The sequence below is a fragment of the Coenobita brevimanus genome, chromosome 114 (genome assembly GCF_032717465.1).
Source record: "Coenobita brevimanus isolate Jiangsu-jjx chromosome 114, ASM3271746v2, whole genome shotgun sequence".
In the NCBI taxonomy this organism is placed as follows: Eukaryota; Metazoa; Arthropoda; class Malacostraca; order Decapoda; family Coenobitidae; genus Coenobita; species Coenobita brevimanus.
In genome coordinates, this window is record NC_137067.1 from 1,961,662 (window position 1) to 1,989,307 (window position 27,646).

Here is a 27,646-nt window from a genome sequence, read left to right on the forward strand (position 1 = left end):
CCTCTCCTACCTTCCCTCCATTTTTCCTCCACCCTTCTGTTTATGGAGAGACCGCCCTTGGAAATACTCGTTTTTGTGGTGGGGGGGAGGAGGAGGAAGGGTAACTGTGAACTCAAGGACTGGTCTCCCCCCCCCTCTCTCTCTCTCTCCCTCCCTCTCTCTCTTCATATGTGTAGATGTCTAGGAATTTGTGTGTGTGTGTGTGTGTGTACTGCCTAATAATCTTCTAAGAATCTCTGTATAGATTTGCGTGGGTGTTTCATGTACGTCTATGTGTGTGTATGAATGTGCGTGGAGCTGTGTGTGTTGTGTGCGTAAGTGTATGTGTGTATGTGATATTGTTTTCTGTGTGTGTCTATGTGCACTGTATGTATGATGTTTCGATGTGTGTGTGTGTAAATGTGGTTTTGTGTACGTATGTCCATGGATTGTACAGGTGTGTGTGTGTGTGTGTGTGTGTGTGTGTGTGTGGCCTTGAGTGATTGTTAGTGTATTATTTGACCTCTCACTCTATCACGTAGGCACCTCTCTCTCTCTCTCTCTCTCTCTCTCTCTCTCTCTTCCCTTCTTCTCCTTCCTCTCCTCCTCCTCCCTCCTTCCCCCCTCCCTCCCTCCCTCACCTATTTCCTCACTCTTTCCTCCCTCCCTCCTTCGAATCTTAACCCCTCCACCCCGTCCTTGAAAGCCAGTCAAGCCAAGCCATTATCACCCCTAAGCTAGGAGGTCCATAAGGGCCATCACTGGGCCCAATGCTGTTTAAAGCCAGGCAAATTTCGGCCCTAAGTTCGGGGTGCATAAGGGTGATTTTTGGGTCCAATTTTTTCTCCAGGCAAGCAATATTCACCCTTATGATCACTGGAATCATTTTTTGTAGCTTGCTGTAGTTCTTGTTCTTGTATCCAGGCATCTCTCACATTATTTTTTTATTATTATTTTTAGGCAGGTTTTTGTAATGAGGGTGTGGGGAACATACCAGATATTTTCAGTTTTATTAACATTATTTTTGGATATTTTTATTGTTAAATATAGTAATTAGAATGTTGTTTTGAATTGATAATAATAATAATAATAACTAACGATAATAATGATGATAGCAATAATAATGGTAATAATAATAATAATAACTAACGATAATAATGATAATAGCAATAATAATGGTAATAATAATAATAATAACTAACGATAATAATGATAATAGCAATAATAATGGTAATAATAATAATAATAATAATAATAATAGTGGACAGTTATATGTATATTTCTCAAGTGATGTTGACAAAGGTGCCATGATAGTAGAATGTGTGTGTGTGTGTGTGTTTGTGAGAGAGAGAGAGGGAGAGAGAGAGTAATCCATAATTCAGTTACAGTTATTAAATCTTAAAGGGTTTTCAAGACAATGCCTCTCTCTCTCTCTCTCTCTCTCTCTCTCTCTCTCTCTCTCTCTCTCTCTCTCTCTCTCTCGATGAAGGTCCAGGCAAATGTCAGAATGTCAGATTAATATACCTTTTTTTTTGCACAAGCAGGTAGTGAGTTTCATTTCCTGATAGTGAAGGTTATTAGTATTATTATTATTATTACAGTATTATTATTATTATTATTACAGTATTATTATTATTATTATTATTATTATTACTACTACTACTACTACTACTACTACTGTGATACTACAACTTACTGCTACTACTACAACAACCTTTATTGTTATTATTACTATTATTATTATTATTATTATGGTATTTTATTTGCTACTGCTACTACCTCCACCACCACCATTACTACTACTGCTACTACTACCACTACTATTGCTACTACAATTATTATTAGTAGTAGTAGCAGTAGTAGTAATAATAATAATAATAATAATAATAGTTACACAAGGATACCACAACATCCACCTTAACTTACGGTGCCTTAACTTAGGGTGCTGCCAAGCCTACCACCCCTGCCTTATACTGTGTGCCTGTTAAGCCATATCTCCTTATCAGTGACTCTGCCTGGCTTGTGTGTGTGTGGTGGTTTGGGTATGTATGTATCAGGGAATATCTGTATCTATCTATTGCCAGGCGCCTTAATCCCGTATGGGGTGGCCACGAACAAATCGCCACCACGTCGCCCTGTCCCCCGCCATTTCACTGCCCTGTTCCCAACTCACACCCCCCTCTCTCATATACCTGGCTTGTGTGTGTGGTGGTTAACGTATGTATGTATCAGGGAATGTCTGTCTATCTATCTATTGCCAGGCGCCTTAATCCCGTACGGGGTGGCCACGAACAAATCGCCACCACGTCACCCTGTCCCCCGCCATTTCACTGCCCTGCTCCCAACTCACACCCCCCTCTCTCATATACCTCTCCACCCCATCCCTCCATCTCATCCTCTGATATGGTATTGCTGTATGTAGTGGTGGTGGTGGTAGTAGTAGTAGTGGTGGTAGTTGTGGTGGTAGAACTGCTATCACTATCACTTATACTACCATCATCACTACCACAAATACCACTACACTACTTCCACAACTACCACCACAACCACCAGCTTATCATATCTACCCCCACCACAACCACAACTTCCACCACACCCAAACTACCACTACCACACCTACTACCACAACCACTGTCTAGAAGGGGTAGTGGAAGAGGAGGAGGTAGTGAAGGGATGAAAGATTGAGAGACTAACAGAGAGAGATTGATGGTGGTAGTGGTAGTTATAGTAGTGATGTTGATGGTGGTGGTAGTAGTAGTAAGAGTAGTGATGGTGGTGGCTGTGTTGGTAGTAGTGGTGGTGGTGGTGGTGATGATGATTGTGATAGTAGTAGTGGTGGTGGTTGTAGTAGTAGTGGTAGTAATAGTAGTCATGATGGCAAGGCAACGGTGGTGGTGGTAGTAGTAGTAGTAGTGGTGGTGGTGGTGGTAGTAGTAGTAGTGATGATGGTAGTGTAGTGCAGTGGTGGTGGTGGTAGTGATGGTTATGGTAGTAGTCATGATGGTAGTGCAGTGGTAGTGGTGGTGGTGGTTATGGTAGTAGTCATGATGGTAGTGCAGTGGTAGTGGTGGGTCTTGCAGCTTTGTCTTGAGGGCTGACCACTTTTTGCTATCCTTGTCTTAGCCACGTAAACAGCTGCGCGCACATGGGGGAGTTTGACCCCTATGCCCAGGCGGTGTAAGGGCGAGATTCTGTTGAGTTGGAGGGGGTGGGGTGGGAGAGAGAGAGAGATGAGAGTAAGGAAGTGAGAAAATTTGGAGAGAGAGAGAGATTAGGAAGAACTTGGTGAGGCAAGAAAGGGAAGGTTGGGAAATACAGAGAGAGAGAGAGAGAGGGAGGGAGGGAGAGAGAGAGAGAGGGAGGGAGGGAGGGAGAGAGAGAGAGAGAGAGAGGGAGGGGGGGGAGAGAGGGAGATTATGCAAGATGAGGGGAGATGAAAAGGGGAGATAAGTTACATTACAGTGGAGAGGATGGGAGGGATTGGAGGGGAGGGGAGATGAGAGAGATAGGGATAGATTGAGAGACAGAGGTGGAGGGATAGGAGGGGGGAGGGGGAAAGAGGGGAATGAAAGAGAGAAGAGGTAAAGAGAGAGAGAGGGGGGGAGGGATAGGAGGGGGGAGAGGGAAAGAGAGGAATGAAAGAGACAGAAGAGGTAAAGAGAGAGAGAGGGGTGGAGGGATAGGAAGGGGGAGGGGGAAAGAGAGGAATGAAAAAGAGAAGAGGTAAAGAGAGAGAGGGAGAGGAGGGGGGAGGGGGAAAGAGAGGAATGAAAGACAGAAGAGGTAAAGAGAGAGAGAGGTGGAGGGATAGGAGGGGGGGGAAAAGAGAGGAATGAAAGACAGAAGAGGTAAAGAGAGAGAGAGAGAGAGAGGTGAAGAGGGTGAGAGGAGGAGCATAAATGAAGGATGGACAGATAAGAGTTGAGAAGGAAATAAGTGGAGGGAGGGGGAGGAAAGGGAGAGAAACAACGACGTCTTTTATGATAATTGTGTAGAGAGAGAGAGAGAGAGAGCGAGAGAGGAGGAGGAGGAAGGGTAGGGATAGGAAGGGAGGAGGGAAAGAGAGAGAGGTGATTAGGAGGAGGAAGAGGAGAAATGGATAGGAGAAGGGGAAGAAGAGAGAGGGGAGGAAAGATAGGGAGTAAGAAGGAAGGAGGAGGAGGGAGAGGAGAATGAAGAGAAAGAGAGGGAGGGAGGGGGGAAGTGGTTTGGCCTGAGGTACAAACAGCAGGTTCCAGTAATCCTGCTTTGTGCACCAATCAGCCAACATTGTATTTTAAACGAATGAGAGAGAGAGAATAATAATAACATTCTTTAATAGTTTCAGTCATCTTTGTCTGTGCGTGTGTGTGTGTGAGAGAGAGAGAGAGAGATGAACATTCTTTAACAATATCATTCAGCTTTGTCTCTAAGTACGTGAGAGAGAGAGAGAGAGAGAGAGAGAGAGAGAGAGGAACATTCTTAACAGTATCATTCAACTTTGTCTCTAAGTACGGGAGAGAGAGAGAGAGGGAGGGAGGAAGGGAGAGAATTACTCTGTTACTATCAGCCTCAATTCTCTCTTATATATTTTCTGTCTTACAAGAAAATTACAAAGATTATGTTGGTCTTACCTGTTGGAGATGGAGAAAAAGGCAATCTGGTTTTTTATTGTGGGCGTACACACACACACACACACACACACACACGTTTAATAGTAATTGCTTAAGTTTCTGTTACACACATACGCAGTACATTTACATACATACACACACATACATACATACATATACTAAAAACTGGTTAAAGTTCTCAAGTACACACACACACACACACACACACACACACATACACACACACAGAGTTAAAGATGAGCGTTATTTTTTGGAAATCCGAAATAATTAGAATATAGATGAATTTTTATTTTTTCGTCTTTAATTATACTGATACGTAAATGAGAGAGAGAGAGAGGGAGGGAGGGAGAGAAATGTCTAAAATTGAATTAATATTGTCGAAATGAGTTACTGATATTGTTCTGAAAATTCCCACCACCCTACGCCAGTGACCTTTGACCTGGCCTGAGGAGGATGTGACCTGGGTGTGGATTTCCCCCTGAGAGAGAGAGAGACGCTTTCCACAATCTTCATTATATCTGTTTTTATCTGTCTATTTGTCTACCTCTTCCTTTCTCAGCCAACAGTCTGTGTGTGTGTGTGTGTGTGTACGTATTCTCTCTCTCTCTCTCTCTCATTGACGTCATTACACTGATAGCCAACTGATAACCCAGATGAACTTGTATCACTTCCGGTGCGTCGTCATGGGAGATAAGAAAAGTTGGTGAATATTGGGCAGGAATTCGGTGCGGTAGGTGTGGATAGGACAAGGATAGATAGATGGATGATAGATAAATACCAGGTAGATGGATAGATAGGGAGATAGTTGGATTGATGGATAGATAGATGGATGGATGGATAGATATTTGATAGATGGCTAGATGGAGATGGGGGTCATTTGGGACTGATTCTGTGTACTATACGCAAATAGGACAAGGATAGATAGATATATAGATACATGATAGATAAATAGTATAGATGGATAGTTAGATAGGTAGATGGATGGATAGATAGGTAGATAGATGGATAGATAGATAGGGAGATGGATGGATAGATTGAAACGATAGATAAATACTTGATAGATGGATGGATAGGTTGATAGAGGTGGTGGTAAATTTGGATTATTTCGGTGTAGTCAACGAAATAATAGGACAAGGATAGTAGAGGTAGATAGATGGATAGATACTAAATAGATAAGAGATGACGGTATATTTGGGTTGATTTGATGCACTTAACACGAGAATAGGATAGATGGATAGATAGATAGTTTGATGAGGAGGGGGAGGATGGTGATGATGAGGAGGGGGAGGATGGTGATGAGGAGGAGGGGGAGCATGGTGATGATGAGGAGGGGGAGCATGGTGATGATGAGGACGGGGAGGATGGTGATGAGGAGGAGGGGGGATGGTGATGAGGAGGAGGGGGAGGATGGTGGTGATGAGGAGGGGGAGGAGGAAGAGAATGGTGATGATAAGGATGATGAGCATGTTGATGATGATGGTGATGATTATGAGGATGGTGACAAGGAAGAGGAGGAGGGTGGTGATGTGGCAGAGTAGCATGGTGATGATAGGTGGTGGTGATGATAGTGATGATGATGATGAAAGTAGGAAAAAGCTAGCAAGAACAATCTTTAACACTGGAAATTACTTAACACTTAGATATTACTTTAGGTTATTTTGTTTCTTAGCTGGAGAGAGAGAGAGAGAGAAAGTGTGCATGTGGGGTGGAGGGTATGGTGAGGTGTAAGAGAGGATTATGTGTGTGTGTGTGTGTGAGAGAGAGAGAGAGAGAGAAACTGTGTGTATGTGAGGTGGAGGGTATGGTGAGGTGTAAAAGAGGATTGTGTGTGTGTGTGTGTGTGTGAGAGAAAGTGTGTATGTGAGGTGGAGGGTATGGTGAGGTGTAAGAGAGGATTGTGTGTGTGTGTGTGTGTGTGCGTGTGTGTAATGGGCCACAAGAGCGCCTCTCAACCCTGGAATGTGTAGGTGCCAGAAGAGGCCGACTGCATGGCGCCTTACCATTTACACACACACACACACACACACACACACACACACACACACACACACACACACACAAGCTAATTCACTACGGTACACAAGATGATACACATTAGTCACACACACACACACACACACACACTGATTCACCAAGACAAGTTCACACAAAAGTGAGAAGTTGATACACATAGTAGTCACACACACACACACACACACACACACACACACACACACACACACACACACACACACACACACACACACAATTACATATACTGTATTGTGTAAGGGTAAGGAAATGAGTTGTGTAAGTGTGAATGTAAAATTGTAAAGTGTGATTTAGTGTGAATATGGTTGTATGGGAGTGTGAAGTGTATCAGAGTGAAGGTAAGAATGATTTGTGAAAGAGTAGTGTGAGTTGTGTAGAAGTGTGAGTGTAAAATTGTACTAAGTGTGAAGTGTGAATGTTGTGTAAGGGAGTGTGCGTTGTGTAAGAGTGCAAATGAGTTAAATGTAAATAATTGTGAATTTGGTTGTAAGGGAGTGTGGTGTGATTTGTGTAAGAGTGCAAATGAGGAAAATTGTAATAAGTTTGAAGTGTGAATGTGGTGTAAGGGAGCGTGCAAGTGTGAGGAAAGGAGTGTGAGGATTGTAAGGATGTGTGAGAAGTAAGAGTGAGAACAGATGTGTGAGTCATTAGATAGGACATGACCGGACTGCTACAAGAAAAATTAACATGCAACGCACATATCCACCGTAAGGATGATGGTTAGGGTACGGCAGGGTAGGGTAGGGAAACGCTGGTGGGTAGGGTAGGGTAGGGAAGGAATAGTTTTGGTGGGTAGGGTAGGGTAGGGAAGGAATAGTTTTGGTGGGTAGGGAAGGGATAGGTGTGGTGGGTAGGGCAGGGTAGGGTAGGGAGGTATGTGATGGGTAGGGTAAGGAGGTTTGAGTCTCAGCGGGTATTTTAGGGCTGTTTGGTAGGGTAGGGTAGGACAGAGCAGCACAGAGCAAAGCAGGGCACAGGAGAACGGTGTGAGGCAGGGAAGAACAGGACAGGATGGTGTGTGGTGTGGCTGTGTGTGGCAGGGAAGAACAGGGCAGGGTGGTGTGTGGTGTGGCTGTGTGTGGTGGTGAGGGCATGGTGGGTGAGAGGTGAGGGCGGGGTGCATAGTGAGGGATAAGGGCAGGGCAGGGCAGGGCAGGGTGTGGGGTGGGGCAAGAAAGGAAACCGCTCTTCAGTCTATTCTCGCACGGCAACCACACACCGCCCTACCCAACCCCACCCCTGGCCTCTCCACCCCACTCCTAACCACCGCCCTTCCCTTACCACTCCGCTCCACTCCACTCCACCCCACTCATTTCTTCTCTTTCCTCTCCTCTCTCCTCTCCTCTCTCTTTCATCCTCTCCCCTGTCCTCTTTTTTTATCCTCTCTCCTCTCCTCTCCACTATACTCCATCCCACGTATTATCTCTTATCCTCGCTTCTCTCCTCTCCACCCCTTCTTATCTCTCGTCCCCTCTTCATCACTCCACCCCTGCTTAACCTTCTCCACTTCAGCTTTTCCTTGCCCTGCCTTGCCTTCTCTATCCGTTTCCACTTCACCTGCCCTGCCTTGCCCTGCCCTGCCCTAGGCGCCCTGTGCAGTGCTTGCCATCTGCTTGAGTGGAGCCTAACCTGGAAGGGGAGAAGTCCAGTCTGTGCTCCACCTTTGCCTAGGGGAAGGAGGAGGAGGAGGAGGAGGAAGGGAAGGAGAAGGATATGAAGCAAAAGGAGAAAGAGAGTGGGGTCTGAGAAAGAAGATGGAGTGATGGAAGAGGAGGATGAGAGAGAAGAGAGAGTGGGAAAGAAGATGGAGTGATGGAAGAGGAGGATGGGAGAGAGTGGAGAAAGAAGAAAAATTGGCACAGGAAATGTAATATAGGTCTCGTAGAAGTAGCGCTGGACGTAAAGCATCCTCGCGAAGATTGGCGCTATGTGGAAGTCAGCATCTAGATCTGGCAAAGGCGCTAAATTCAGTAATATTGTTGCAAATATATAGAGCAAGCGGGAAATCGCTAAACGCACAGAGTTACCTGCAGGTGGATGGGTATAAGTATAGTGGAAAATGAGACGTGAACAATTATCCCTGAATAGAGTCTTTCCTTGGCGCTTGTTGCTTATTGTGATGTAATATGGGGGGAAAAGAGCACAATCTAGCGAAGGGAAAGAGGCTAACTTGGCAACGTTGAAAATGAGGGGTGTGCGGGAAATGCCTGTTGGTCCTCCCCGGGCTGACCAGGATCTTGTGACGTAGGTTGTGACGTCACCAAGTGTTACCCTCTGTCATCAGGACTATCTGAAGGTGCATATAGTCTGGCCAGGGCGGCGAGTTGGGGCACACCTATCCTCCCGGGGCGCCAGGATTCGAAACCTGTGGATATTTTCAGCATTTACCATAGTTTTGGGGATATTTTAGTGAGGATAAGCTGCCAAAACGATATACGCCCGCCGCCCCTGGTTTTCCAAGATGGCGGACCGCGGGAAATCGAGATCTACATCCCCGCCGTCATCTGAAGCGCCCGGTAGGTCATCTCGGTGGCGGTACGGCTGTAAAAGTGTTTTTGCTGTGCTTATTTAGTGTTATAATAATTTACAGCATCTTTGTCGCCAGTGTTTATATGAATTGTTGAACGGAAAGTTGCAGTTGTGTAAGGACTCGTCTAGAGACAGTATTCACAAAGGATCCTAATTCTTAGGATAAGCAAGTCTCCATTGCTGTGTATTCATAAAGTATCGTAAACAGTTATTGCGATAAACCAGCCATAGCAGTGTATTTGTTGTTAATGGTGGAAATTTGTCATAATTCGGGGATATTTTAGTGAGAATATGCCGCCAAGGTGATAACCTTCGTGCCCCTAGTTATTCAAGATGGCGGATCGCGCCAGATCTAGATAAACATCCCCGCCACCAAGTGAAGCCTCCAATAGGTCGTCTTAGCGGCGGTTTTGCTGTCTGTGCTGCTGTCAGAGTGCTGTTGCTGTCATTGTCTGGTGACATACGTATTTACAACGCTGTGTTTCCTTGTGTGTTGGTAAATGGCTTCGTGGAAAATGGCAATTGTGTTCGTGGATATTGGGGAAGTTGCCATGTTGCGCCAGTGTAAGCATGTTCGTGATGCCCCGTAATTACACAATATGGAAAATATGATAACAGTTTTACATTGTTGTCAACTAATCTATGCACGTATAGCAAGATTAATAAAAAAAATATTGACAAACAATAAGAAATAACGTAAAACTTTATATTTTGTAAATTTTGTAGTGTCCCTGTTAATAGTGAACTGCCATTAACGTTGCTAAGGAAACAACTACACAAGCATTCACTACCATTTTTTACATGACACACTTCCTTATCCCACGAACCCTTTTACTGCATCACACATTGCTGGTGATGATGGTGGTGAATGATAAACCATATGTACTTTGTCCCCACAGGTGATAGTGATGATGGTGGTAATGATGATAGTGATGAGTGATTAATTCTGTATCGTTCCTCCTGCAGACCAAGCGATTGAAGTGTTGATGGTGGTGGTGGTGATAAATAATGCTAACTAACCCATACCCTTCCTTGTACCCCTCATACCCGTCCATTGAGGCAGTACTGATAATAATAACTAACCCCAGCCTTCCTTCCTCCCGCCAGACCCTGCCCATTGGAGTGTGGATGACGTGCGTGCCTGGCTTAACCTTCAGGCCGCCCAGCTTCACCTTCCACCTCTTATGCTGAACTTCTGGAACCTCGGTGGGCCAGCTCTCCTCAAGCTCACCGAGTCCCAGTTCCGCCAGCTGGCTCCTGTAGGCGGGGAGCTTCTGTACGCACAGCTGGAGATCTGGCGCGGGGCCCTTCGTGCGGCACCCAAACTTCAGGGACACCATTACTGGGCCCTGCAGGACTCCACCCACACCCAGGCAGTACCAGCGCCCCCCCAGGCCTATCATCATCATCAACAGCACCCACACCCACTTCTGCAGCAGCAGCAGGTGCCCCAGTTAGACGCCTCGCCAAACCATGTGGCAAGTATGATTGGCTCTCCCGGCCATGTTGGATCTCCCGGCCATGTCTCGTCTTCCAGCGTGGGATCCCCCGGCCACATGGGATCCCCCAGCCATATCGGATCCTCTGGCCATGTTGGATCACCCGGCCACATTGGATCTCCTACTCATGCTGGATCACCTGGTCATGTTGGATCTCCTGGCCATGTTGGATCCCCTGCCAGCCCTCCCATGTCCCTGACCACCCTGGGGCAGGGCCAGGTCCCCACCCCTGTCGTGCAAGTGACCCAGCAGCAGCAGCAACAGCACCTCCAGGGGGGGAATACACCCTGCCAAGCCTCATCAGCACCCGGGGCCAGCACAAGTCGGCCCCCTTCACAACAGCAGGGTCAGCAGGGAGGCAGTGCTGTGTATCTGGAGGACCAATGTCATGATATCTCCGCCCTGCTGCATCAGGGTAATGCCAAGCCAGCCCACCCACACCCACACCCTCACCCCCACCCCACCCACATCCCCGCCCACTCGCCTCAGGAGGAGGGATTCGAGTCTGATGGTGAGTAGTGAAGCTTGTGTTGGTTTATTTATTTAATTTATATTTTTAAGAGTAAGAGTTAGATTGATGAGAGTTTATTGCTGTTGTGTGTGTGTGCTGTGCTGTTATTTGTGAACCCAGTGGACTCCAGGCTGAAATTCCCCTCCTCCAGTCCACAATCCTCCTTTTGGGGGTTAGGGAGAGAGTTCAGGGACATTCATATAACCAGGCAGTGGCTATGTAAGTGCCACCACGTGAAGGCGTTCCTCATGTAATAGAGAGTTGTGAAAGGAATTATTATAGAGGAATGGATGATGGTGGTGGTGGTGTTGGTGATGATGATGATATACTGTTATGTTGATGTGAGGGTGAGTCAGTGTGCGTGGGTGGTGAGGCAGGAGGTGAGAGGGAAGGGTGTGGGAGGGGAGGGAGGGAGGTAGGGGAGAGAATGTGAAGGAGAAGCAAAGGTGAGGGTGGTGAAGAAAGACTGTGTGTGTGTGTGTGAAGTGGGAGAGACAAGGGAGTGTGTGTGGAGCATGAGAGAGGAGAAGGGAGGAGGTAAGGTGGTATGAGGGAGGGAGAAGGACAGGGAGGGTGAGGGAGAGGGGTGTTGTAGAGGAGGAGGAGGAGGGGGGTGAGAAGTGAGTAGGGGATGTGGGGTTTGGAACACGGAGGAGAAGAGAGTGGGGTGACTAAGGAGTGATTGTGTGTAACTCGCTATCACACCTCTTATAATGATATGTATACGCCATATCTTATGCACTATCTGTTAAGTGGGAATTAGGACTGAGATGATAATAATAATAATAATAAACTTGACAATTATATAAGGCATTGGAATCAGTTTTAGGATGAACTTCACACAAACATAATTCTACACAAATACACACGCATAGGCATACAAGTAATAGACTCATAAATACAGATACAAAGACAAATAAACAGTAAACATAAACAGATTGAAGCTGAAGGATTAATTTTAACTGGCTCAATATGGATAACTCGCCCCACACCATATCCACCCTCCTAGCTCCCTCCTTCCCCCCCCCCCTTTATCCCAGCGCCTAGCCACACCCAGTTCTTCAAGGCTAGTGTTGACTGACACTGCACATACATACATACACGCACATATACACATACACAGTCTCCAGTCTCACACCCTTCTCTCACCTTTCATACAATTCTCTCTCTCTCTCTCACACACACACATACACACACACACACACACACACACACACACACACACACCCATCTCACACCCTTTCTTAGTCTCTAATTTAAGGTAAATTTTGAACTAGCTTAGATAGAGCCTTCTTTAGCCTCTTCTCCTCAAGGGATCTCAAAAAAAGTAAATAAATAAAAGCCAGAGGAACAGTAAAAATAATCAGGTCAGGAAAACATGAAAAAAACACACTCGCCACAGAATACGGACTAACAACAAAACACCAATAGGACAACAGCTAAAAACAAAAACAAAAAACGGTAAAAACAAACGAAGAACAGGAAGCAGACTAAAACCACAGAAAACACTCAACAACGAAAAAAAACACTAAAAACAAAACAGACTAAAGAAAACGAGCGAAAAACACGTCATCGCGTTATGAATCACATCCCATTCTCTTTGTGGCGCCAAACATTACAATCTCCGGCGCATTCACCAAAGATCTTAGGCCAAATTTTAACGAGAAACTGTGGAAGTATTGTCACCATTACTGTCATCATCATCATTTTCATCACCATCAGCAGCATCACCACTGCCACCACCATCATCATAAATCTGGTTGTGTTTTTCCCTCTAAATTTCACTGCTTCGGCTGTCAGTTGGTAGCCAAATATAAACCAACAATTTTATTAACGTCTGGAGATCAAGACTAACTGGAGGGAAGAAGTTTAATACGGGAAATCAAGAATGTTTGTCAATACAGCCCAAATGCTTGTAATTGTCAAGTTTCTGGAGTTGATTTAGCTTAAGATGGACCGTGAAACTATTATTATTATTATTATTAGTTACGCCCAAGACCGTTTGTGTATACTTGACCTCCCCCCCACCCCACCCCCCAAAAAAATGGAGGGAAAAATGTAGAGTGATTTCTGACAATAACTGCTAGAGACTCGTTTCTTGTAAAAACTAGTCAAGTTCCATTATAAACCATTTCCAGTTCATGTTTTTACCCTTACGGTAGGTAGCAAGAAGGTCGAAATTGCCGCACGCACAGTAAATACGTCCCTTGTCTCCAGTTTCATCCTTACGGTAGTTGTCGATTAGTTTGAGATTCCCGCGCAGCCTCCCAAGTAAATGCCTTCCATGATACTTTTATCCTTTATGGTAGGTGGCAGTAAGGTCGGAATCCCAGGACTCTGTACAATTCCTCCCATGGACCTAATTTCACCCTTATGGTACGTGGCGGGAAGGTTGAATTTCCCGCGCAGCCTCTCCGTGTCAGGCCCAAGGTGATACGGAGCCTAGCCTCGCGCAGGGCCCCTCCAACATCACTGCGCACTCTTGCTCTCTCCCCGTGTTCTATGAGGGTTGGGAGAGTTCGTAGCTCCTTTTATTTACCGATTTAGTTAGCCTAGTGCATCATAATAATTTCCTTTATGTACATTATATCGTTTACCGCGCCTGTAGCCTCGCGCAGGGTCCCCGAGATAATCACTGCGCCTTCATTCCCTCTTACTCCCACTGTCATTCTCAAGTTACTGTACTAATAGTCAGATTTAACAATTGTCTTCTGGTTTAAAGTTGATTTTCTTATTTGAACTTTTTATTTCTAACCAACCGTTTTTCGAGTAATTCCTGACATAAAAATCAATAAAACTTGCAGTGGGTGGATAAACGATTGAGATTTAATATACGCAAGACTACAAGTTCCCGATCATAACAGAGGCTAATAAACTGCGCTTAATTTAATCTAGTTTTAAATTTATGTATAGTAACTGGAACCATTTTGCTGACGTAATTATTTAGTGTGTTATCGTAGTGTAGAGGAAACAGCTGTGCCTGCATCCCGTTTTTGTTTACCTCTGACGTCATGCGCTTTCCTTTTGGGAGGGGCAGCTCGCCGGGGAAAGGATTCGGCGCTGACGTGAAATAAACAATTCTATTAAGCATGAGAGGTGAACTAACACTCCTCTTCCTCATTTTCTCTCCTTCCCTCATTCCCTCCTTCCCTCCCCTCCGTTGCAGTACGCTGGGATTTCCGAACTTCAAGGCCGCCGAATTCTTCATTCTCCCGCCCTTGCTGTTCCCTTCACCATCCCTCCTCCCTCCCCCCGCTCCTCCGATCTCCAGCCTCCCTCCCTCCCCACCATAAAATCTCTCCCTTTCTCTTTTCTCTCCTCTTGTCTTCCACTTTCCCTCCCCCCTCCCCACTTTTTCCTCCCGCCTTTCTTAAAGTCCCTCCTCCTTCCTCCCCGCTGTTCCTATCTCCATCCGCCCTCCCTCCCGACCTTAAAATCTCCCATTCTCCATCCTCTCTCTCTCTCTCTCTCTCTCTCTCTCTCTCTCTCTCTTTTTCTCTCTCTCTCTCTCTCTCTCTCTCTCTCTCTCTCTCTCTCTCAGGCACTTGCGGAGATTTACGAATATAATACGAACATTTTTATAGTTTGCATACTTACGAAGAACTTTTTAAACTGAACATTTAAACGTAACGAACATTATACTGACGACCATTTAAACTTAACGAACATTTAAAACACGAACATTTAAACTTAACGAACATTTAAACTTGAACATTTTAGTAACGCATATTTTTACACTTACCAATTTTGTGGACTAAATCGCCACAAGCCATAAAAGGTGAAGTGGTTGTGAGGGAGTGTAGGCCTTTACGTCATGGCTATTGTGAGTTCGGTTAACTGCAGGCTGGTTGAGGCCTTGTGGCGAGGGGGGATAGGGGCTGGATTGGCTTAACGAGGCTCAAGGTTGTTAGAGAGAGAGAGAGAAGGAGGAGGGGAGGGGGTTACAGTACACGAAGTCAAGGTAAATACAGACTTGGAGAGAGAAGGGGTGCAGAACATGGAGTTAGGGAAATAGACAACGTTTCATGAGAGAGAGAGAGAGAGAGCTACAGTATATGGAGTAAGAGAAACAGACCTTACGTTCTTTGAGAGAGAGAGAGAGAGAGAGAGAGAGAGAGAGAGATGGAAGATATTACGTTACTTTCATTTACACGAAATTCGCGTAAATGAAGTGACGCAGATGAGGGGTGGGGGTGTTGTGCCTCTTCCGGTGACAACAATGCATAAAGTAAACAATGGGGTGTCAGTAGTGACCCTCTGGCACTGTTGCATAACCTGCCATTGTGCTACTCTTGTGTCAGCGGCTTTTTTATTATTATTTTTTTTTTTTCGGGTTGTAGTTTTGGGTCATCTGGGTAACAATGGCGTGATGCATGAGTAAGTGGGTCATTCTCTCTCTCTCTGGTAGTGTGGGTGATGGACAAACGGTGTGTGTGTGTGTGTGTGTTTGGTAGTGTAAGTAATGGACAAACGGTGTGTGTGTGTGTGTGTGTTTGGTAGTGTAAGTGATGGACAAACGGTGTGTGTGTGTGTGTTTGTGAGGGGGGAAAAACCGCTCATAACTACTTCATTGCATCTTTAGTTGTGAAAAGGGGTAATGCTGATGGTGATGATATTGCTGCTTCATCCCATCTTTATGCTGCGGATGATGATGATGATGTTTTGGGTCAGGCAGACATCTAATGATCGAAGGCTTTATTAAGTAGTAAACGTTTGTGTTGGTGTAAATGTTAATGTGTTGAGTAACGTGTTTGTGTTGGTGCAAGGTAATGTGTTGAGTAACGTGTTTGTGTTTGTGTTTAAGGTAATGTGTTGAGTAACGTGTATGTGTTTGTGTAAGGTAATGTGTTGAGTAACGTGTTTGTGTTGGTGCAAGGTAATGTGTTGAGTAACGTGTATGTGTTTGTGTAAGGTAATGTGTTGAGTAACGTGTTTGTGTTGGTGCAAGGTAATGTGTTGAGTAACGTGTTTGTGTTTAAGGTAATGTGTTGAGTAACGTGTTTGTGTTGGTGCAAGGTAATGTGTTGAGTAACGTGTATGTGTTTGTGTAAGGTAATGTGTTGAGTAACGTGTTTGTGTTGGTGCAAGGTAATGTGTTGAGTAACGTGTTTGTGTTTAAGGTAATGTGTTGAGTAACGTGTTTGTGTTGGTGCAAGGTAATGTGTTGAGTAACGTGTATGTGTTTGTGTAAGGTAATGTGTTGAGTAACGTGTTTGTGTTTAAGGTAATGTGTTGAGTAACGTGTGTGTTTGTGCAAGGTAATGTGTTGAGTAACGTGTATGTGTTTGTGTTGTTGCAGATGATGCTGAGGAAGACAGTTGTGGCAGCACTACCACTGGCCGCGGCGGGACCCACATCCACCTGTGGCAGTTCCTGAAGGAGCTCCTGCAGCAGCCGCAGGTCTACGGGTCGTGCATCAGGTGGCTGGACCGTTCCAAGGGTGTGTTCAAGATCGAGGACAGTGTGCGTGTGGCTCGGCTGTGGGGCAAGCGTAAGAACAGGCCCGCCATGAACTACGACAAGCTGTCTCGCTCCATCCGTCAGTACTACAAGAAGGGCATCATGAAGAAGACAGAGCGTTCCCAGAGGCTCGTGTACCAGTTCTGCCACCCCTACAGCCTGTAGGACGTGACCAGACACTCCCTGTATGCCTGTGTGTGTATGCATGTGTGTGTCCTACCTAGTGTTAAGGGGGGGAAGGTAATTTCCCCTAATTTCGCACATGGTCTATGGCTGTGGCTGATGCTACCTCACGTAAGGTTTGCTCGCCACAATATGCTCCATGTGTGTTATTTTTACACCATATATCTATGATATATCCCCATGAGTAAGTTCCATGAACTTAATGTTATATTTACGTTCGCGTGCGGCATCAGTTAGAGTCGCCCGAGCATCCCGTAGGCCTATGATGTTATTTTGTTACTTAGTGTAAGGTATGGTAAGGCAGGACAGGAGGGTAGGGTGGTGGGCTACACAAGTACACTATATTACACCCCACCACCCCGCCACACCTACCCAGTACACCCTAATGTTACACAGACGCATATTCTTGTTGGGTCAGGGCACTCCCTTGCATCTTGTGGGTTAAGGACGCATCATGGCACCCTCACCTGTTTGTTTATGCATACAGCACAGTGATACTCTCTTCTGTGGCACTTATGTTGTCAAGATAGGATTACGAGGAGAGAACAGTAAGGGGCAGTATGCAAAATAAATCGCTGAGGAACAGGTGCTAGGGACTTCCTTAACCCTGGAGAGTGCAACCCACGTCGAGAGCCCCCTGACCCACGACAATGTGAGCCTGAGTTAAGCTTAGTTTTTCCAGTTCGTGTTCTTTTTTCGCTGTGGGGGCGGGTAGAGGGGAGCGGCCACCCCCTCCCCCCTCCCCACAGCCCCCCCGCCCACCCCACCATCGCCTGAGGGTGTTGATGCTGGTGTGGGCGGGATAGTGGCCACAGAACGCCCACCCATGTTTTGTGGGCGGGCTGGGTGAGGTGGGACTGTTGCTGCGTCCATAGTCCCATCTCCTCCAGAAGGGGTGTCGGTGTGTGTGTGTGTACGCGTGGATTTTGAGTGTGTGTGTGTGTGTGTATGGTCAGGGATCCCGTGAAATGATTATCTCTCAGCGGTTATTTGGTTTTGCAATGTTTTGTGCTTGTATGTATGTACGTTTCCTGTGTGTATTAGCTTGTGTGTGCGTGGCATGATGTACGTAGTGTGGATGTTAGTATTCATATCCACACTACCTTCATCCGCCACAGCTGACACCCCACCACGATTTTTAACTTTGTTGCTGTTGATATATATATATTTTATCATATAATTTATTGTGTTGATATAAATTTGTGTGAATTCTATAATATATATAAAAAAAAAAAAAAATCTTGTAAGTCCCCCATTTGGTGTTTTTAAAGATGAAACCTCAGTGTGTGCAGGTCTTGTCAGCTAAAATAAATTCCACCCAAATCTGCCATTTCTTTATCCCATTTTCTGCGTATACTATGGAGGGGAACCGAATCGGTGAAGAAGACTGGGGTATGCAGTATGTGTAAAGGGGTTGAGCCGGAGAGATGGCAGTCTGGTGGACAAAGTGATAAGGTGATCCGTTTGTACCCACTCATTACAGGATTAAGGCGTCTGGCTATAGATAATGATATACAATGGAAATAGCTTTAGCCACGAAATATCTGTAGTTGTATCTGTAAATGGAGGTTAAATATGATCCAGTAATGATAAACAGGAAAGAATTGTTTCCGTTAATGGGTAAATACGAATTTCAGTGAGATCGTAACAATACAGAAGCTGAATAACTTGTAGAGAAAGATGAAACGCCAAACACGTTTCTATATAAAAAATTCAAATAGCTTCGGTTAGATAAAGCATCAATATAGTAGCAAGTACGAATCATGCTGCGACAACAACGGACGGTGAAATTATATTGTGTAAACGAAGAGAAATGTCAAAATATTGTTACGTTTTCAAGCCATGGATTACAAAAATAACCAGATTCGATTAGATTAACTCAAAATCTGACGAAATACCATGTTCGATTCACCCGCGAGAAGGTAACAAACCATTTTATGTGAAAAGTGACAAGGAAATGTCAGGAAGATCATGTTCGTATATAGGCTGTAAAAAGAAACGGTATCTATTCCATTACAGAAATTAAAAACGTGGCGAAATGAGTAGTGTGGTCTCAATAATAAATCCCAACAAACAAAGGATGCAGGGTGTGAAAATAATCGTCACATTCCACCTCAACCTCTTTCATCTCACTTCCCTCCCTTCTCGATCTAGGCATGCCCATCCCTAGCTCAAATTTACAGTGATATGGCTCATCCTAGTTTTTGACAACATTTCATTGATGCTATAGACATTTTAGCATTATCCTAACTACTTCTGGAGTTTTGGACACCTAGCGATGGTGTAACGCTTTTGAAATTGGCAGCCCCTCCATCCCCTCTTCCCTCCCCCATCTGTCATTTTAGGGAATCGGAAAGAAAGTATCAGGAAAAAAAGTAACAGTAAAAAAGTAACAACTTCTCCTAGGTTAGGTCAGGTTAGATTAGGTCAGGTTAGGTTAGGTTAGGTTAAGTTAGGTCAGGTCAGGTTAGGTTAGGTCAGGTTAGGTTAGATTAGGTTAGGTTAGGTTAGATTAGCTCTTTCCCTTACGTTTTTTACTGTTACTTTTTTTCCTGATACTTTCTTTCCGGGAATCGTCATTTTATCCCATCCCAATTTTAGGGTCTTGTCTTACGAGTTTGAATCAGGGACGTTGATACAGAGTTCCGTCAGTTACTTCTCTATCGTAAGATTCGTTGGACAAGGAAAATTAAAATGGCGAACGTCGTAGTTTAATTTAAAAAGCCCAAAAGATGTGTCTAAGAGAAGAAATGGTGGTTTAAAGAGAGACAGTCCCACAAGTCGAGTTTGTTGCCTTCCAGAAGCTTCGAAGCCCGCCAGCTTCCGCTTCAGTAGCGCACGGAACTTCGAAGGGGAGACACAGACGGTTTTCTTAATTTAGTGTTCTTCGTTTCTTTACTCTTTCTCCACAGGTTTGGCCAAAAAACTGCCATCTTTTAGACTTAGGTGTTCAGTTGTAGCTATAAACTCTGTAATATGGTGCTAGTGACGAAGAAGTGATATGGAAAGGATTTAGAGCCGCTGCATTTTCAAACTTCCGACCTATGTGACAGACCAATTCTTTCGTTTTAGTCTTCGTTAACCCCTTCACCGTGAGGACGATGTTTATTGAATTATTAGTGCCTTCAGACGACGTTATTCAGCTCAGGAGAAACGTTTTGTAGTCAAGGAAGGAGTTTGTGAAGTGTCAACGGTTACGAAAGGAAATCTCCCCAGCCAAACGATGCTTCGTGTCTGCAGGTGCGTGTCACTCGTTTACGAATTAGGGTAAGTACGAATTTTTCAGTGTTTATTATACTTTGTGATGATTTGAGTGATTAGCTGGTTATTTGATCCTGATATAGAAATTCGTAAACAACCACACGGGCGTGACAGTGGCAACCGTCTTCTTACAATGTCAGATCTTCAGGAAAGTAAATTTAGAACATTATGCAAAAAAAGATAAATGGCTACAAGAAAGAAGGTTTAGAACATTATGCTGAACAGATAAATGGCTACTTTATACTCCGGGAAGTAGAGGAAAATTTAAATATACTGTAATACCAATGAGGGGGAATTTAAGGAAACCGCCAGTGCATGTGGAAGCCTGGGAACCGACTGGATGCTTTGCCCTTGCTTACCGCCCATCTCCCCTACGGCGCGTAAGTGTAGCAGACATTTAGATATACAGAGAAACTAAACCTCAACTGCCCAGCTTAACCTAACCTAACTTCCAGCGTATCCTTAACATACATCCAGCTAAACCTAACCAATTCTTACCTAACATCCAGGCAAACCTATCCTGAAAAGCCTAACCTAACCCATCCCAACAGCCTAACCTAACCCATCCCAACAGCCTAACCTATCCCATCCCAACAGCCTAACCTGTCCCATCCCAACAGCCTAACCTAACCCATCCCAACAGCCTAACCTAACCCATCCCAACAGCCTAACCTAACCCATCCCAACAGCCTAACCTATCCCATCCCAACAGCCTAACCTGTCCCATCCCAACAGCCTAACCTAACCCATCCCAACAGCCTAACCTATCCCATCCCAACAGCCTAACCTGTCCCGTCCCAACAGCCTAACCTATCCCATCCCAACAGCCTAACCTGTCCCATCCCAACAGCCTAACCTATCCCATCCCAACAGCCTAACCTATCCCATCCCAACAGCCTAACCTAACCCATCCCAACAGCCTAACCTAACCCATCCCAACAGCCTAACCTATCCCATCCCAACAGCCTAACCTAACCCATCCCAACAGCCTAACCTGTCCCATCCCAGCCTAACCTAGCCTAAGCATACCGTACATAGTCTAATCCATCCTAACTTAACCGAAATAATCCAAATCCAACATATCAGTAGAAGAATTGAAAATACACCAAAAGTTATGACGCGTTTGGAAAGTGTCAGTTTTTGCTCTCGGTAATATTTCTTCGGGGTGAGAGTAAGAGTGATATAAAGAAGCCATATTAGTTATTATTGTTCAGTATCTAAATCGTAAAATGAACTATGATGATCTTGTCATATAAACTTCAAAATGTGAATGGCAACTTTCCTGATTTAGAAAAAGAAATGCAGAATCACAAATCGCCACAAAGAATTCATTACGCTTGATGTCTTGTGAAAATTTTTGCTTTTTATCTCTATTCTGCCCAGTCACATAAATCACCATAAGGAATTCATTACGCCTGATCTCGTATGAAAATTTGCTCGCTTTATCCTTATTCTGCACAATCACAAATCGCTAGATCTCTTATTTATGTTGATTTGTGTTTTAGCCTATCTGTTCTGCACAATCACATAAATCGCCACAAAGAATTCATTACGCTTAATGTCTTTGGTTATTTATTTATTGTGTTTATTCTCAAGATCAAGGAGAGCTCCCATGTTGGAAGGGCCAGGCCGCAGGTGAAAAATCATCTAAACTGCGCATGCGTCAGAGTCTCGTCGCTGATTGGCCCGTGTTTTCTCTCAGCTGGCAGATGTAAACAACAATTTTAAATACAATAGTACACAATAACAAAATTTTGCACCTTTTGCTTGTCACAGTTTCAGATATCTAGGGTAGGCTATTATAGTATTATTGTACTGTCTCACTCACACAGCTGTGGAAACTTGAAAATATATTTCCTTTAGTAATCGACGATTTATGAACGAATTTGATAATCATGTTGCAAATGACAGGTTTGGACTTGACTTGTCACATTGGCTTAGCTGTAAATATGTTTTTTTATTGGTGACAAATATTGTCTTAGGCTAAATACCTTATGCACGTTTCTCTTAGCCAAGCTTATTCTACAGGAGCTGGGGCTTGTTTTTGTTAATTTGGTTTTAGTGTCTAATCTGCGGAATATGAGGTTTTACCCTATAGGCCTATACTGATATATATTTTTAAGTCATTCTATGGTATTTTCTTGTGTATTTGGATGTTTCCTACAATAGGTTACATAAGTTAGGTTAGTATGAGTAATATTTTTATCATTTCTGACAAATGAAAGGCAGCTTTGAACTAATCACATTATAAAACATTAAAAAAAAAAAAATACCGGTAAAGTAAAGCGTCAAAGTGAGTTGAGTGTAGTTCTGGAAATTTTCCCTTTTAGTATTCGATGATTTATGAACGAATATGATAATCATGTTGCAAACGACAGGTTTGGACTCGAGTTTCTCTTAGCCTATTCTACAGGAGCTGGGACTTGGTTTTGTTATTCTGGTTTTAGTGTCTAATCTGCGGAATATGAGGTTTTACCCTATATACTGATATATTCACACCTACAATAACGACCTGTCTTTGCAGCACGCTAAGTGGGCAGGCCTTGATGCAGGGGGTAAAGGCATAAGATATTGGCATCAATTAGCAATTTCGTTATTAGTGGAAATATGAACATTTTTGTTTTGTAATATGATATTAACTTGTGTATTCAGCCCTCAGGCAGCGGCCAGGCCCTTCCTCCCATATTCAGGCAAACTGCGAACATTTTTCTCCAAACTTTTTTTTTTTTAATTAATGCAAAGAAGAAGGATCCAAGCACCAGAATCCCACAAATTGTTTCCTCGAATGAAAAATAGAGATAACAGCCAAATTTACTAACGATACCGGTAACGTGTAATAAAACATTGCCACTTAATAATATGCACTAAATATCTTACTGACCTTGCAGTTGCCCGTACTGCTGTATTTCTAGTACTAAAGCAGGTAAAGTAGGTGAATTTTGACTTATTGCGTAAATATACATTACGTATTAATTCTGCTTGGAGTCTGTCTGTCTGTCTCTCTCTCTAAGTTATGTTCATTCATTCATTCATTCATTGCCAGACGCCATGTATCCCAGACAGGGTGGCCAAGGGCTTAGAGTTAATTGTTTTACAGGGAGGGGCACTAATCCTCCACCAACCCCACTTGACGTAGGGATGCGTATGCAAACTAAGCCTAACCCAACCGTGAAAGCAACAGTTTCATTCTCTCTCTGGATCCAACCATGCACTCATTCAAAAATTTGTGATAAAGTTACATCCTGGTTATATTCACTCATTTCCCAAAAGATTAGAGAGAGAGAGAGAGAGAGAGAGAGAATCGTTGCGTTCACGATTAGGTTACTTGCCGCTGGTCTCAATTTGCGTTTAAAACATAAAGTTATATACGTTAAATTAATAGCTTTAAAAACACGCTTTCCCATAATTGTAAGTTTTTTTTTTTTCCTGACAGTGCACTCTTTAAAAGAAAAAATATATATATTAAGGATGGGATCTCTCCTTGATATGGGATTTTTTATTGATGATGCTTTGTGTGATTTATTGGTATTACCATTGAAGAGTATTAGGGATTTATTTTGTTATTTATGATGCCTTGTTATTTATTCTTAATTATTGGAGATGTTTTATTTATCATGTTTTCTGTGATTTCGTATTGTTATGTTATTTATAATGGTTGTGTGATTTATTTGTATTATATGTGATTACAGATTTATTCATAATGCTGTGTTTTTGATATTGCTGTGTACTGATATTTACGATTGTGATTTACCTATGTCGCTTGTGTGATTTATTGTTATTTGAGGTTATCATGCAGTGTTTATGTTATGTGATTTACCAGTTGTAGTCTTATTTTTTCAGTTATTTTGCAGTGTTTATCCTGTTATTTATATTCTTTCGTGGGATTTATTTGTCATTACGGTTATTTTGCAGTGTTCATTATTGTTTATGTTGCTCTGATTTGCTCGTTATTTCTGGGGTTATTTTAGTGTTTACTCTCCGTAATTTATGACCCGCCTTGTGATTTAGCAGTGTGTAATATAGTATTTTATCTGAGGTTTGTGTGATTGCGTCGAAGTTCAAGGTCCATATTCTCAGTTAAGGAAGCTCCCTAACTCCTCTTCCTTGGCGTTTTTTTTATTTTTTAATGCGGTTAATATAAATTTCTATTTTATTTGGCTAAGTATGGTGGTTCTTGAATAATTTAAATGACAAGAGGATAGTAAGGAATATTAAGCGAAATAAACAGCTTAATAAGAGGTGTTAGGGAGCTTCCTTAACTTGACTCAATACTACCGGTATCTCTGATTGGGGTTAAAAGAATCTCGTTTTTAATGCAGCAAAAACTCAGTTCTTATCCTACGTCTTTCAACCCGATAATATCTTCCCCAGGAATAGCCTTTTTTTTTTTTCCCCCCCCTCCAATATCCAGCTCAATCCTGCATTATCTTTAAACATACACTGGGTTTCATTCTCGGGATTAATTTTGGAAAGATCATATTACATCTTATAAAATCTGCTTCCAAGAGATTAGGCTAGGTATGCTGAGCCGACTCCGTGCCTTCTTTATCCCTGCACAGTTGTTGACTTTATACACGAGTTTTATTCACCCCTGTGTGGAGTACAACTCTCATGTGTGGGGAAGCTTCCCACATACAGCTCTTCTCAACAGGGTGGAGTGAAAAGCTTTTCGTCTCAATAACTCACCTCATACTGGCTCCTTTCAACCTCTGTTCACCGCACTGTTGCATCTTTATCTCTTTTCTGGCATCTTTATCTCTTTTCTGTTGCTACTTCAATGGTCACTGCTCACCTGAACTGTCTGCTTGCATCCCTCCACCACAATGTCTGGTGCGTAGCACCCATCTGGCAACAAAATCTCACACCTTTTCTGTCCAACTCGTTGATGCAAGAGTTGACTGTTACTCCTAGGCCTTCACATACCGGGTATGCAGTAGGTCAACTCTGGAACTGTCTCCCTCAGTCTGTATTTCCTAAGGTACTACCTATGACCTCCAGTCTTTGAAACGCAGTGTGTCCAGGCATCGCGAAATGAACAGAGCTTGAATTTGGTTCTGTTATCTTGTTTCTGTCTTTTCTTGGAACAGTCTTGCTGGCTCCTGGCCTTTGGTTCCATCTTTCTTGCATTAAAAAAAAAAAAAAAAGTGAAGTGGCTCGAGAGATAATTTTCATATCGCCTCTTCCTGAGCGATTTATTCTACCCATGACATCTCAGTACCGGTAACCTCATGTGTATTATTGATGCAGACTGTGTCCATAAAGACGTAACAAACTAGTGCATATTACTAAGGTGCAATGTGTAAAATAAATCGCTTAGGAAGAGGTACTACGCAGTTTCCTGTGACATCTACAGTACGGTACCTACGATTTATTATTTACGGTAATTATTAATTTATTATTATTATTATTATTATTATAGAAAGCTTTTTAACCTGCATCTGCGATTTCCCCGCGGGAAATTCGTGTTGTTTTATATTTATTATCATTGTTTTTTATTGTATGTTATTATTTCTGGTAAGCCTGGAAACCATTTACTACGCTGGGTGGTATCCATATAACCAAACCGTACGTGCTCCCTACGTGTCAACAAGTGGGTTGGTGGAGGGTTAGTGTCCCACGTAAAACAACTAACTCAAAGTCAATCGGCCGCCTCTTACGGAATTATGGCGTCTGGCAATAGGTAGATAGATTTCCGGTTATTTTGTGTATTTTCCGTTTTGGGAAGCATCTACCGTCATGTTGGAATTAAGTATATATCGTTACTATTAAAATTCCTCCTAAATACCAGTCACTTGGCCTAAAACTGCCATCTCCATCTAGAATAGCATACACCTTAATGTCTTCCTGTGCGTTATGTCTTCTTTATCAGTATTGTTTTTATCATTGTTATCTTTTACTTCTGTCTTTTATTTATCATTTCTTTACCCGTGCATGTTTTTTTTTATCGGTAATTTTCTGGAGATTATTAATGGGTAATGTGGAAAATAAATCGGTTAAGTGTTACTGCGAAATCTCCTGTTTAAAAATGGCGGGAAAGTGATTGCGTGACGCCTTTTACTCGCCAATTTTTTTTTTTCTAGAGAATATTAACGTATATGGTGGAAAATAAAGATATAAAGACCATAATGATATAAAACAAAATATAAAGACAGGCAAAATAAATCGCTTAGGTATAGGAGTTAGGAAATCTCCAAGAGGGACGTAAGCAATATTATCTTCATTAATAATCCAAACTAGATCGATATAAAAAAAAGCATAATAATATAAAAGCAGATATAATGGTGCAATAGGCAAGTTAAATCGCTTACGAAGAGGAGTTACGTAATTCCTAGAGGGACGTAAAACTGGCTGACTGCGTGACTGCGGTGACGCAAGGGAGTGTAGCGATAAGTCTGGGAAATGTGACGGTTTTCTCAGGAGAGAGAGAGAGAGAGAGAGGGAGAGAGAGAGAGGGGGGGAGAGAGAGATTGCCATTTAGATTTCTTTAATTTTAGGATTTTTAGAGAGAGGGGGGTTACGTAGGTATACAGACCCACATGCAGTCGATTCTTACTAATTACTGAAATTTGAGAAAGAGAGAGAGAGAGAGAGAATTTACCTCCCTATTCACTGATAACGTGATAAGCAGCTCACCTAAATAGCTTATCTGGCCTAAATTTCCAAGAGGAACGTAAGATATCAATTCTGTCGTAACTATGAGGATGGGAGAGGGAGGGGGACACCGAGGATGAGGTAGAGGGATGGAGTAGAGAGGTATATGAGAGAGGGGGTTGTATGTTGGATGGAGAGTGAGAGACTAACGTGGAGAGTGTGTGGGCGAGGTGGAGGGGGGAGGGGGAGGAGGAGACAGAGGATTAGATGGAGGGATGGAGTAGAGAGGTATATGAGAGAGGGGGTTGTAAGTTGGGGAGGGCAGCGTGTTGGCAGGGGACTGGGCGACGTGGAGGCGATTTGTTTGTGGCCACCCCTTACGGGATTAAGGCGTCTGGCTATAGATAGGTAGAGCTAAGATTTTTGTCTCCAGGAAGTACAGAGTGTCTGGGAATTGCGTGTACCATTCTTTCCTGGCTTATCCTGCAAAACAAATAAAGGGAAAGTCACGAGCATTACACTTCCACTAGAATAGGATGCTAGTCACGAAGAAGCGCTGCAGAAGGGGTGTAGAGCCGTAGTATTGTCTCTCCGTCACTGGTCTGCGTGAAATAAGCTGCAAAAGGACGAAAATCTGGGTCAAGTTAAGGTGAAAGGAGTTTAGTGAATATTGCAGCCTGAATCATAGCACGTGGTAGGAGTCACGCGTGTTGATGCACGTGGGGAATTAGGGATAGATGAAGGGAGGCAGGAACGTATATACATGCACTAACGCACTCGTACACATAAACACACAGACAGTGGTGAATTTCCAGACTTGAGCTCTCTCTCTCTCTCTCTCTCTCTCTCTATGTGTATGTACCGGTGTGTACGCATATAACAAGTGCTTGCGACCTTACTTTCTCGACTTTTTTTTCTTCCCTAATTCTCTTTTCCTACTTCCCTGCCTATTCTTCCATCTCCTTTTGTCTCCACTCCTCTTCCTTCGT

At 43.5% G+C, this 27,646-nt stretch overlaps 1 protein-coding gene across 1 annotated transcript in view; it reads left to right on the forward strand.

The window, feature by feature from the left end:
• Positions 1-18,115, forward strand: part of LOC145418469 (DNA-binding protein D-ETS-4-like) — a 23,524-nt gene extending 5,409 nt beyond the window's left edge. Inside the window, exons 3-4 of the mRNA XM_080286889.1 lie at positions 10,260-11,162; positions 16,462-18,115. Of these exons, the coding sequence (XP_080143015.1) occupies positions 10,260-11,162; positions 16,462-16,787 (1,229 nt within the window). The 3' untranslated portion in view covers positions 16,788-18,115. The remainder of the gene's footprint in view (positions 1-10,259; positions 11,163-16,461) is intronic.
• The last annotated feature ends 9,531 nt before the right edge of the window (positions 18,116-27,646 follow it).